Below are 13,338 nucleotides of genomic sequence, written 5' to 3' on the forward strand. Positions count from 1 at the left end.
CTTCGCATAGAGCTTCTCCGATCGCAATGTTTCTAAGACTTTTCGTAAGTGCTGACTATGCTCTTCCTTACTTCGGGAGTAGATAAGTATGTCATCGATGAAGACGATGATGAACTGATCTAAGTAGGGACGACACACCCTATTCATTAGGTCCATAAATACTGCTGGTGCGTTGGTTAATCCGAACGGCATCACTACAAATTCGTAGTGTCCATAACGAGTTCGGAATGCTGTCTTGGGAATATCCCCTTCTAGCACTCGTAATTGGTGATATCCGGATCGTAGATCTATCTTCGAGAAGTAGTTTGCTCCTTGAAGTTGATCAAATAGGTCGTCAATACGGGGTAGAGGATAGCGATTTTTGACAGTAAGCTTGTTCAGTTCTCTGTAGTCGATGCACATGCGAAACGATCCGTCTTTCTTCTTTACAAACAGGACCGGTGCTCCCCAAGGTGAGAAACTTGGTATAATGAATCCTTTTTGAAGGAGTTCGTTAAGCTGACTGGAAAGTTCTTGCATCTCTGCTGGTGCTAGGCGATAAGGCGACTTCGCTACTGGGGTAGCCCCTGGAACTAAGTCGATTCTAAACTCGACTTGGCGTTGTGGTGGTAAGCCCGGTAGTTCTTCTGGAAAGATATCGGGAAAGTCGCGTACTTCAGGAATGCTCTTGATGTCCTTCAGTTCCTGACTCGTATCGATGATGTGTGCTAGGAATGCTCGACAATCCTTCGGTAAACACTTTCGAGCTTGGATGCACGAAATGATACGAAGGTTTTTACTTGATTTGTCGCCGTAAATCACTAATGTTTCATCGTTAGGAAGGCTAAGACGAACTGCTTTTTCAAAGCACAGGATGTTGGCGCGAAAAAGACATAACCAATCCATGCCGACTATGACGTCGAAACTTTTAATTTGGACCGGCATGAGGTTGATTGGGAAAGAATGACCGTCTAAAGTTAACGTACAGTCCATGTATATGCAGTTAGTGTTTTCCGTTTTTCCATTGGCCATCTCTACAGTGAATGATTTTTCTAACTTGCTAGGTTTATGTTTAAGTAAGTGAATAAAGTTTTGACTCACGAAGCTTCTCTCCGCTCCACTATCGAATAATATGCATGCATATGAATTATCGAGAAGGAACGTACCAGCAACTATAGTCGGATCAGCTACGGATTCATCGTGGCCTATAGCCAAAACTCGTCCCACCCCGCCGGTATTTGCTGCCTTTGGACAGTTTCTCTTGTAGTGGCCCACCTCGCCACAACTGTAGCAAGTTTGGCCTACACCCGCGCTGGGAACTTGAGTGATCGTCTTTGCGGGATCCTTGCAGAAACAGACAGTGTGTCCCTTTCTGTTGCAGTTGGAACACTGCATTTCCCAACAAGATCCATGATGGTGATAAGTGCATTTCGTGCACTTTGGAAGGTTACCCCCATAAGGCTTTGTTGGGTAGGGATTCGTAGGAACGGTAGTAGGTACAGTGGCAGCATTCACTGAAACCAGTTGTTTCTTCGCGGATTCTTGGGAAGGCCCACCCTTCCCTTTATTCCATACTCTCTTCCTGTTATTGTTGTTGTTGATGTTTCCCTTTTGTGGTTCTGGTGTAGAAACCGTTGAGTTCTGATGGCCTCCGTAGTCAACAAGAGATTGTGCCAGTTCCTTGGCACTTTCAAAAGTGTCTGGTTTCGAAGCTAGCACGCTTGACCGAATTTGGGGCAACAGTCCCCAAATGTATCTCTCTATTTTCTTGCTCTCAGGAGCAATCATATATGGACAGAGGATTGCCAGGTCGTAGAATCTGTTGGTATAAGTTGCGATATCGGTACCAACCATTCCAAGAGTCCGGAGTTCGTGCTCGAGTTTTTGAATCTCTCCTCGTGGACAGTATTCTCTCATCAGCATGACTTTTAAGCTCTCCTAGCTTATGGAGTTTGCCACTATCAGGGGTAAGTACCTTAACGTGGCCATTCCACCAAGCTAAAGCACTATCAATAAGGGTGAAGGTTGCAAACTTGACTTTGCTGTGCTCGGGATAGGAGCAGATTTCAAAGACTGATTATGTCCTTTCGATCCACTGCCTCAGAGCCATCACGCCATCAGTTCCATAAAACATCCGGGGTTTGGCATTAGTAAAGTCCTTATATGTGCATTCTCGGGGTTTCCCATGACTCTCGCCATGGTTGGATAGGTGTGTGCCAGTTCCCGAGCCAGTAGTACTCGAGTTATTGATCTGTGACATGGCAGCTGCTACCGCTGCGGTGACTGCTGCTTGGAACATGATAGCATCAAATTGAGGAGGTGGAGGTGGTGGTGGTATAGGTTCTTCCCCACCGTTGTTTCGCCTTGGGTTCCTACGCGGAGGCATCCTTCAACTATAGGTTGAAAAGCTAAAGATAAGAATTCCATAGCATAGAAACTGTATGTGTCTCATGAACTAAATGGTTATAGCCCAACGACAGATGATAGTACGAGTCCAAAAATAGGAGAATGAAAGTTATTTGCAAGACTGAAAATATGAAAAAAGCATTTGGTTTTTCCATAACTTTTTAAGGATTGAATGAAATACTCCACGTAGTAATAATAGTGCCACTTATATTAATATAATAGTTGATACAATGTCACGAAAATTTGACCCCTATAAGGGTCTCTGGTTACAAAGTTTAAGAAAAATTAAAAACTTTTAGCCGAGGTCCTAACTTATAACAAAATTTGAGATTTTTGCAAGCACTACTTGCGACGTAGGTTGCGCTTGGAGCTTGACTCCGCATCCGATTGCTTCGATTCCATTAGACGCCTATCAAAAGCGGCTTGTTGTTCCCTCAATTCGGCTAGGGCCGCAATCATTTGCGCTTGGAATGCCTCGGTTTGGAGTTGGGTATTGTCCTGAATTTTTTCCAGCCTACGGATGTCAGAAGTATGAACATGTACTTCTACGTTGACATACCGAATCCGGCTAGCTTGAACTCCGGATTGGTAGGACTGATTGGCTAGTTTGTCGACCGTTACTGGTAGTGCCCGATCAGCCGAACCTCCGCCTCGGACATCGTAGAAGTCTCGGCACATGCCGTAGGGAGGGCATAGGTTTTGTTGTTGGCTCCAATGGTGGAGGTGACTTCCCCAGACGGGAGTCGGTCCTTGAAAGTTCCTGACGAAGATGGGAGGTTGTGCGGGAGACGGATTGATCACTTCCGGCTCTGAGTCGGTACCAGAGTCATCATCCAATTCTATGGGTTCTTCTTCCTCCTCGGGATCATCTTCGATCCATCCCCCGTTGCCTTGGTTGGGATAGTAGGGGTCGTCGGGGTGGTGAAATCCAGCCATTTGACTGTACGAGAATAGGGTTATAAGAATTGAAATAAAGTTGGAACATGTAAGAATTAAACATGTAAGTTAAACTAGTTTATGTAGCAAATACTCCTATAGTATTTAAATTCTTGTGTTTGATTCTTGTGATGTCTTGGTAAGTTTTGACTTGTTGCTTAATACGAGCAATCCTCGATATATATTGGTCCGATCTTGGACAAATATAGTTGATCATGCTATATTTGTCCCAAATCCGATTACATATATCAAGTCTTGATTGTAGTGTCCAACTTGTCTAAAAACTTCTTGTATAGTTATAATCATGAAAATAAGTTTGTTGTATGCATGTATTTGTACTTGAATAAACTAGTAATTTAAGGTTAAACGAAACGCGGCTTAAGCGTAAAACAAAACAAAAGAAAATGTTTTATCAGAGAGTATTAGCCCCTTAAGCATTTATAGTTTGTATATCTTATGTGGTTCGATATACTTAGTTCACTATAAACATTGCTCTGATACCAATCTGTCACACCCCCAAACCGGAACGGCGGAAACGTTCGGGGGCGGATGACTTCATGTGGTAGCATAACAAATGAATACATAGTAAAGAAAGCAATACAACCATCATATATATAATTGAAAGTTTACATTGTTAAAAGTACATGTTCAAAACCAATTACAATATGATGCCAAAATATGAATTTAAACTGACGACGCAATGTCCCTTCTTCAAAAGTTGTTTTGATACCTGTAATTACTGAATCCCTGGGACATACAAGTAGTTTTCAAAGAGTAGATCAACATTTAAACTGGTGAGTTTCATAAGTATTAAATGACAATGTTTGTATGAAAATGAAATGTTTTGTTTTTGTTTGTTTGTTTCTAGAAAATCCCATGTTTTCTACTAACATAAATGTAGCCTTCTAACAAGACAAATGTTTGTTTCTAGAAAATGTATGTATGTGTAAAATAACCAATATGTTTGAAAACCTCGTAAATCAATGTATTTTTAATACCCCATGTGAGTTTTATAACCATACTATTGACTCCGAATGCCTATACACAACGTTCTTCAGGCGTTGGAATGTTATGACGTTTGTCACCCCAAATGGTGGACTGTAGCCAACAGTCAAGGCGTGGGTTGTCAAGCCCGTATAGATCTATACACAAACACCATGCTCCCTCTCCAAGGGATTCTGGTATATAATACAAGACTTGAAATGTGTACTCGAACGTACGTGAAGTTAATGTCTCACAAATCTTAGTATAAAAACAAATTTACGTGTTAAAATGTTCGTTTGTTCTTGTATATGAAAGTGACTTCTTGAAAATTGTGTTTCTAGTATGTAAAAGTTAGCAAAATTCTCGTAAAACTATACCTATTATAGCTTTCTAAAAGTGTGTCTCATTTGTTTAGAAATCCCTAGAAAATGAATCACTTGATATGAAAGTATAGATTTTTATAGTGTCTAAGATAGACACGTATACATATAATCTGAGCAAAATGTTTAGTTTATACATGCATTACAACAATTTATATTTCAAAAGATAGAATAATATTGTAATATATTTTATATACGAGAGTTCCCTATAAAGTTTATCAATCACATATGATTCTATTTAATAAAAGTGTATAATAAAACTTTATATATAACACCCGATAATAATCGTGTGTTTTACTTGTATCCCCCCCCCCCTTCCCTTGAAAGCATATAAAAACATTTAGAATATTTAAAAGGGTTAATTAAGGGGTATGAACTCACTTGAAAGATCGAAGAAAGGCGAGATGAAAACCGGGCAGAATTTCTTCTCGGGAAAACGGATTTTCTTGGGAATCTCGGGAGCACAAACGACCTTCGGGACTTGAGCAAAATGACCGGGGCTTCGGGTTAGCACGGGAACGGAAAACGAGGCAACAACGCAAGAGAAATGAGAGAGAAAGGCAATTTTCTTCGGAACCCTCGCATCCCTTTTATAGGGGTTGGGAACCGCCTCGGTACGCTGGGCGTACGCGTGCGTCACGCATGACCGGATCCTCGACTGCCTCGGACTCGGATGGGACGGGCTACCAGCTTCGCATAGGGCGAGACGTGGACGATCCGAAGCCTAGCCCTTGAGTACGCGGGGCGTATGCCTGTACGCTGGGCGTAACTCGGATAGGCTTGCTGACTCCCCTTCGGATAATACCAAGGATTAATAATTAAATTTGTATTTTATTTAATTAATAAACTTCTAAAATTCATATCTTCTTCATACGAACTCCGTTTTCGATGTTCTTTATATCCACACATAGGTGAGACTACGCTCTACAGCTTTCGTTTAGATTCCGTCGACAAATTTTAAAATTATTTTTATTATTTATTTTTAAAATGTTGCGTTTAAGAGAATTTCGTTAGAAATTCATAACTTCTTTATCTGACGTCAGTTTTTGCCAGACTTTTTACCGCTGAATTACCATTGTCGAGACCTTCGATTCTCGTTTAGGTCTTTCCGGCCAAAAGTCGCTCGATCTCCGATTCGAGTTTTTAGCTGTCTGCTGCTAAGCCAAACTTGGAAAAATCATAACTTCAATATACGAAGTCGGATTTGGGCGTTCTTTTTACGTATGATCACGGTTTAATGACATCAAACATAGTAGGTAATTAAAATAGAAACTTTTTGGACATTTTATTTTCAAAGTTAATGTCATTAACTCAAAAGTGGTTACAATACTTGACTTTTTAGGTCATTACAAAGAGTTGAAATATCGGGTTGTCACATGAACGGACGATAACAAAGCTTCAACCCAAAATTTGAGGGGAAGGGAGGCTTGAATTAATGAGGTACGCATGATGTTATTAATAGTGTGAATGCTACACTCAACCTTTCCATTTTGTTGAGAGGTATAGGGACAAGAGAATCAAATTTTTATGCCATGATTTTAAAAAAAATCCAAGAGTGGTTGATTATTAGATTCACGGTCATTATCGCATTGAAAAACTTGGATGTTAGTTTTAAATTGGTTTATAACATAGGAACGAAAGTTTTTAAAAATAGAAAAAAAAACTTCAGATTTAGTGCGTAAAGGAAACACCCATAAGAAATGCGAGAAATCATCCAAGAATAGAACATAATATTTAAAACCACTAATACTAGTGGTAGGAGAAGTCCATAAATCAAAATGTATAATTTCAAAACACATGAGATGTTTTAGTACATGATGGGGAAAACGGTAAACGACAATGTTTTCCTAATTGGAAAGCATGAAATAAAGAAGAGTTCTGAATGGAACACAAAATGAAATTGCATGACTTAAGAAACTGAAAAATAGATTGTACTCGATGACCAAGACGACGATGCCAAGTGCAAAATGAAACAACAACATAAGCGGAAGCAGAGACAGTCGTGATAGGTGAAGGAAGCACAAGATACAAATCATGATGATCACTATTGCAACGTTGAAGGGAAGCACCTATTTTAAGATCCTTCATAGTGAAACCAAAAGGATCAAACTCAACAAAACCAAAATTATCGATAGTAAAGCGAAGAACATAAATGATGTTTTTAACAGTTTTGTCAGAGATAAGGACATTGTTTAAGGAAAGACTATTGTTAAAGAAAGGAAAAAAGGTTTGATCGATACATTGAACGGGAATAACAGCACTATTACCAACCATAATGAATTTACAATTACATGAGATAAGGGAGTGCATTATACCGTGGTTGAAATTCATGTGCGAACTAGCTTCAGAATCCATGTACTAATTGTTGTCATGAGGAGGTTGAACCGTCATTGTTTGAAAAAGCAGAGGCGAGATCCGTGAATTGTTGTTGACCGTTTTGCTAGGCAAGACCCCCAAACGCGATGTGATTTGGTTGTTGAATATGGTGCTGATGTGGACTAAATTGCTGAGAAAATACGGGTTGCATTGGACCCAGAGTTTGATGCGGTTGCTGACCAAAAAAAGGAGGTTGCTTTCCAAAAAATGGAGGCTATAGTGGCAGCTGGAGAGGGCTAAAATGGATGCCATGCAGCTGCTATAGAGGCTTAAAGGATGCAGAACCGAAGCCAACAGTCGGTGGTTGCGTTTGGACGACACCGGGGGCTGTCGTGAGAAAGGAGTAGCAACAACAGTAGGATGATCTACTCCGAGGAGACCTCGTTGATGGCCCGTGGCAGATCCGAATGAAGATTAAGCTCCAAATTATGCATGATTTTGACCTTGAACACTTGATGTACCTGAAAAAGAATTATAGCTAGCGGAAATATTATAATTACCCCCTCCTTTGGAAGCAAATTATCCATTACTTTTACCCCTGTTAAATTTATTTTTTGATTTTCCATTGGTGGGTGTGGATGATTATAGTGCAGTGGAAGATGTGAGTATAGCATCACCGGTTGGATCAATCGATTCTTCTTGTGATTCGTAGAGGAGTAGCATGTTCCAAGCCTCAAGGAATGATAGGAAAGGCTTTGTATTAGTGATGACATCCACAATGCTATGATAGGATGGTGGTAGTTGACAAAGAATTTGATCCCATCAATTTTTGAATTGTAGTACGCTAGTGCTTCAACCAAATTCTTTAAGGAGTGACAAAATTATTTAATGGAGGAGGAAACTTTTTTGGTGTTTCGAAATTGCTCTTGAAGTTGGAGCATTTGGGACATTTACCAAAGGTACTTCATTGTTATGCAAAACCTTTACCTTCCTTTACAGGATAGCTACCGGCCTCTCAACATAGTTCAGACGCCCATCGAACTGAATATCATCCAAGGAAACCACTACATCCTCATCCAATATGCACTTTCGCAGTTGCAAAACATGGAAAGTGTTGTGAATCTGAATGAGCTCCTCAGGAAGATCAAATCTGTAAGCAACCTTGACAACCCTGTCAATCACCCAAAAAGGCCCAGTATACCAGGGGCCCAACTTCCCCCTCTTCCTGAAATGTATCACACCTTTCCCTTGTAAGACCTTCAGTAATACCATGTCGTCGACCTGAAACTCCAACTCAGATCGGTGCCGCTAGACATAGCTCTTCTGCCGACACTGAGCGGTCGACATAGCTCTTCTGCCGATTGAACACCACAAAGTCCTTAATTCCCTTCAGGAGGGTCAATTCCGGGGCCTCGCATAATCTCTGCCGAAGAGTATCAAATGTCGACTGCTGCTCGGGGCCCCATCGAAAATCCACCCCTTCCTCGTCAGACGAGTAAGGGGTACCGCAATCTTGGAGAAATCCTGAATAAATCTCTGATAGTACCCTACTAAACCCAAGAAACTCCTGATATCTGAGGGAGATTTCGGAACCTCCCACTACATCACGACCTCGATTTTGGCCGGATCGACCAAAATCTCATCCTAGTTAACGAGGCGCCCAATGAACTGAACCTCTCGTAACGAAAACTCGTACTTCGAGAACTTAGCATAAAGCTGTTCTCGCTTCAAAACCCCCAGAAGCTCGTGAAGATGCTCCTCATGCTGCTCTCTAGTCTTGGAATACACCAAGATGTCATCAATAAACACGATAACGGAACGATCGAGCATTGGCCTGCAAAACCGATTCATTAAAATCCTGATATTTTTGTTTTGTGTGTGCTCCCTCATTCCCTCTTATCTCAATTGGTATAGAGAAAACCCAACAAGAAACTTAGTCACATTACTGAATTACTAACTGTTTTAAGTTTAAACCAGGTAAAAGGGAAGTTTTTGTTTTTCTGAATATAGGCATCCATGGACTACTACTAACAAAGACTTATGGCAATTTTCATATAGGCATTTCATCGAACAACTTTCATTCATATATACACAACTACATCTACATATACCTTTTCTTTTTCCTTTTTTTTTTCTAGAGATAATGGAAGTTTTTGTTGTCGATGTAAATTTGTCCACATCTCCATAATCCCATGATACTCATCAAAGATGCAGGTTACGATGAAGCCATGGTCTACCTATGTGTAATGTTGGAAACAAAAATATATTCCAAACCACACCTGTTTCGGGCATTTTCCTACTACTTGGAATTACCCACAAACTTCAAAATTATGTCCTTGGGATGAACCAATCCCCACATCTTCATCCTCTTTAATCGATTCCAAAACTAGGTTCATGTGTATCTGGATTTGTGTGTATATTCTAAACCACCGAGCTCTCTCTATTTCTTTTCCTAGCTCCAATAAGCCTAATCTGCATCTTTCTTAGAACGTGATAACGGAGAAACAAATCAATGTCGGAGAAACAAATCGATGTCCACATTCTATATCTGGATTCAATGGTAGATAGAGAAAAAAATATGAGAGGAATTTGTGAGGAGGCCATTGAAACCCTAAAACCCATAGGGTTTGTGATGGATTCAAAACCAAAATCAGACACTTAAGTCAAAGGACGATGACTAAACTCGGTTAGAGGAGGCTCTGATCCACAAGAATGTAGGGCTAAATGTTTATTTGGGTTTGTTGCAGTCTAGGCTTGATTTTAAAGTTGCACAACTTAAAAAACCCAAATCAAGAAACGGGTGTGTTCTTTTTAAGAGAGAGAGAGAGAGAGAGAGAGAGAGAGAGAGAGTAGAAGTTTTGTCTTATATTTATATTTTTGCATATCCAATTAATTAATGAAATCAATAAATCATAGAGAGGAACAAATACTTCAATTCTAAAACAATATTCAAATCAAAGAATCATGGAACGAGTAAAATACATCAATCGTCTTTTCGATCTCAACCAAATTTCACAAAAATCATATATGTATGTAATCATATATCGAAAAAGAAAAGGCGAGCGGAAAAAATATTTAAAAATTTTGTGAACTTGAAAAACAGCATACGACATCTCCTTTTTATAAAATCAGAAGCATTTCCTGTGCACAATTGATGGACCAGACTCATCATATTCCGCCTTCGCTATCCACATCTGCAATCATACACACAAAAAAAAAAAAAACATTTTTCATAAATTAAGTTATTAAAAAAAAAAAAAAAAAGATTGTTATTGACAGAAAGGAAAAAAAGATGGAACCTGCTGGAAAGTGCTGAGGGATGCAAGAATGGAGCCTCCGATCCAGACACTGTACTTCCTTTCCGGTGGGGCCACGACCTTGATCTTCATGCTGCTCGGGGCTAAAGCGGTAATTTCCTTACTCATCCTATCAGCAATACCAGGGAACATAGTCGTACCACCACTAAGAACAATGTTTCCGTACAGATCCTTCCTAATATCCACATCGCACTTCATGATGGAATTGTAAGTAGTTTCATGAATACCAGCAGCTTCCATTCCGATCATCGAAGGCTGGAAAAGAACCTCCGGGCACCGGAAACGCTCGGCTCCGATCGTTATCACCTGCCCGTCGGGCAACTCGTAGCTCTTCTCCACGGCGGAGCTTGTCTTCGAAGTCTCCAGCTCTTGCTCGTAGTCAAGCGCGATGTAGGCGAGCTTCTCCTTCATGTCTCGAACGATTTCACGTTCTGCTGATGTCGTGAAAGAGTAGCCGCGTTCGGTTAAGATCTTCATTAGGGCGTCGGTAAGGTCACGTCCGGCGAGGTCAAGACGGAGGATGGCGTGTGGAAGAGCGTAACCTTCGTAGATCGGAACAGTATGACTCACACCATCGCCGGAATCCAAGACAATACCTGTAAGAAGAAATGATTTTAAATTAAACTGCACAAAAAAGATGATCGGAAAACAGGGGGGAAATACTTACCGGTTGTACGACCACTAGCATAGAGAGAAAGAACAGCTTGAATTGCGACATACATAGCAGGAGTATTGAATGTTTCAAACATGATTTGTGTCATTTTCTCACGATTGGCTTTAGGGTTCAATGGTGCTTCGGTAAGGAGAACGGGATGTTCTTCAGGAGCAACACGGAGCTCGTTGTAGAATGTGTGATGCCAGATTTTCTCCATGTCATCCCAATTGCTAACGATACCATGTTCGATTGGGTATTTTAGGGTCAAAATACCTCTTTTGGATTGAGCTTCGTCTCCGACGTACGCATCTTTTTGGCCCATTCCGACCATCACACCAGTGTGACGGGGACGACCGACAATACTTGGGAACACAGCTCGTGGTGCATCATCTCCGGCGAACCCTGCCTGGAAATTCAATTTGTTTAGGATAAATGATGTGTTTATGTTTATGTTTATGGATTTGAAGAATTAAGAAATTTGCGATCATTACCTTGACCATTCCAGTTCCATTATCGCAGACAAGTGGCTGAATATCCTCACCGTCCGCCATGTTATGCTACCTAAACAACAAAATGTATACGTGTAAACAAATCCTTCAATCTCCATAACCAGATGGCGAGATCAAAACTAGGTATTCGATCCAAACAGGGCGGGAGTATTGATTTAGACCATTGGCGAGCTAATAAGAATGTAACAAATTAACTATGTGGTACCATGTTATTGAACTACTTTATCAGTCAAATCAGATGCAATAGCATATATTAAAGAATGATAAAATTTCGCACATTAACATCAGTTTGTTGCATCATTATCATACAGTTCTAGAACAATTGTTTCAATCAATATTTCTCCTATCAGAAAAATGGTTAACTACATGATAGAGGATTTACGACATTGACATGATTGAAAGAACTGTACGTGGATTCATATAACGAAATTCTCTTTATGTTTAACGGTTTCGGATCGTCAACAGTTTAACTCAGATCAGAACAGGAATGAAGAAAACGCAATTCACACAAAATTAGGTTCGATAGTCATTTCAATCAACATCAATGAAGCAAAAGCAAAACATCCGCAATAATCACACAAAGAACGAAGAAAACGCACTTCACGTTATACATCAAAAAGATATACAAGATACATGCATATAATCAATTGGAATAAGAGTGACGCTAAAATTGTTAGAAATTGTACCAAGAAAAAAACAGAATAGGGATCGAAATGTAGCAGAAGATGAACGTGTGAAGTAAAAATGGATTAATGAAGAAAAGGAATGAATCATACCTGAGGGAAACCTAGAAAAATGGCTTGATATGAGGGGGGAGATGAGAGAGAGGGATGGAATTGCGGAATGAAATGTTCAACGGAACCCGAAATTGAATCGAAACGATGGAGGGATTATAACATGAAACCGATTGGATGTGGATCGTTGGATGGGTTTCATCTTGTAAACATGGGTACCACTAATTTCTCTTCATATTTAAAATAAAACACAAAATTATCTATCTCTATTTTTAATCAATATTGTTTGGTTACCTTGTTCATTAATAATTTTAAATTTTAAATTTTAATAATAAACATTCAAACACTTCGGGTATTAATCGGTTCTGATCAAGGTTGTGATGGTCGAGATTCTATGTAAGATTATTTTCCGCGTTGTAACTCGTGATCGTAAAATTCTATTAAAAACATTTTAAAACATAAAAAAATAAATTCATGTCCATCAGGTAATAATAAAAAGTTTAAAGCATGAAAATTACATTTATAATACATCTTTCAAACAATAAACAATTCAAGAAAGTTTTCTAGGGTTCATATTCGATGAACTTACTTAGTCCAAGACACAATATTAGCTTTTAAAAAATAATAATAATAAATAGTAATGACCCTATGATGTTACTATCCGATTCTATAACCCTAATATAATCTTACCAAAAAAACGAATCATGTATGAAACGATATCAATTTCCCTTGGTTGAACCATAAAATCATACAATCCTACAATTAACATATCGGTTTTAATAACATTGGTTTTGATAGTTTACAACTTTTAAAAGATATCTATATAAATTGTTTCTTGTACAAATTTTAGGTATGAGGGTAATCCTTATAAGCAAACAAAAAAAATATAATTTTGAGGATTTATTAATGATTTAACTATAAAAACATCTTTGATGAGGTATTGATATCAACTATTTGTATTGGACGTCGTGAGAAATAATCAATAGTGGTAACCATGAAATCATACCCAAGATGATAAAGTATAATTTGGATTTGTCATAGGATATAAACCTCTTTGGTTTGTTTGATGTGGGGAAGAGAAAGTTGTGTTTAGAAGATAGAAAAAAAATGTTTATCATTCCA

At 39.2% G+C, this 13,338-nt stretch overlaps 1 protein-coding gene across 1 annotated transcript; it reads right to left on the reverse strand.

Moving 5' to 3' along the window:
• Window positions 1-9,916: 9,916 nt before the first annotated feature.
• On the reverse strand, window positions 9,917-12,391 carry LOC111893310 (actin-97). Its single transcript, XM_023889370.3, has 5 exons — window positions 12,259-12,391; window positions 11,465-11,534; window positions 10,986-11,379; window positions 10,301-10,914; window positions 9,917-10,195 (listed from the first exon to the last, which is right to left on the reverse strand). The coding sequence occupies exons 2-5, from the start codon at window positions 11,522-11,524 to the stop codon at window positions 10,130-10,132; spliced, it is 1,134 nt and encodes a 377-aa protein (XP_023745138.1). The 5' UTR covers window positions 11,525-11,534; window positions 12,259-12,391; the 3' UTR covers window positions 9,917-10,129.
• Between the last annotated feature and the right edge of the window lie 947 nt (window positions 12,392-13,338).

This window comes from Lactuca sativa, chromosome 8 (assembly GCF_002870075.4).
Source record: "Lactuca sativa cultivar Salinas chromosome 8, Lsat_Salinas_v11, whole genome shotgun sequence".
NCBI classification, from domain to species: Eukaryota; Viridiplantae; Streptophyta; class Magnoliopsida; order Asterales; family Asteraceae; genus Lactuca; species Lactuca sativa.

Coding starts and splice junctions, on each gene's coding strand:
- LOC111893310 (XM_023889370.3), bottom strand. CDS start 11,524: ATGGCGGACGGTGAGGATATTCAGCCACTTGTCTGCGATAATGGAACT. Junction 10,915..10,985: donor TGCTAGTGGTCGTACAACCG/GTAAGTATTTCC, acceptor TTCTTCTTACAG/GTATTGTCTTGGATTCCGGC. Junction 10,196..10,300: donor CCCTCAGCACTTTCCAGCAG/GTTCCATCTTTT, acceptor GTATGATTGCAG/ATGTGGATAGCGAAGGCGGA.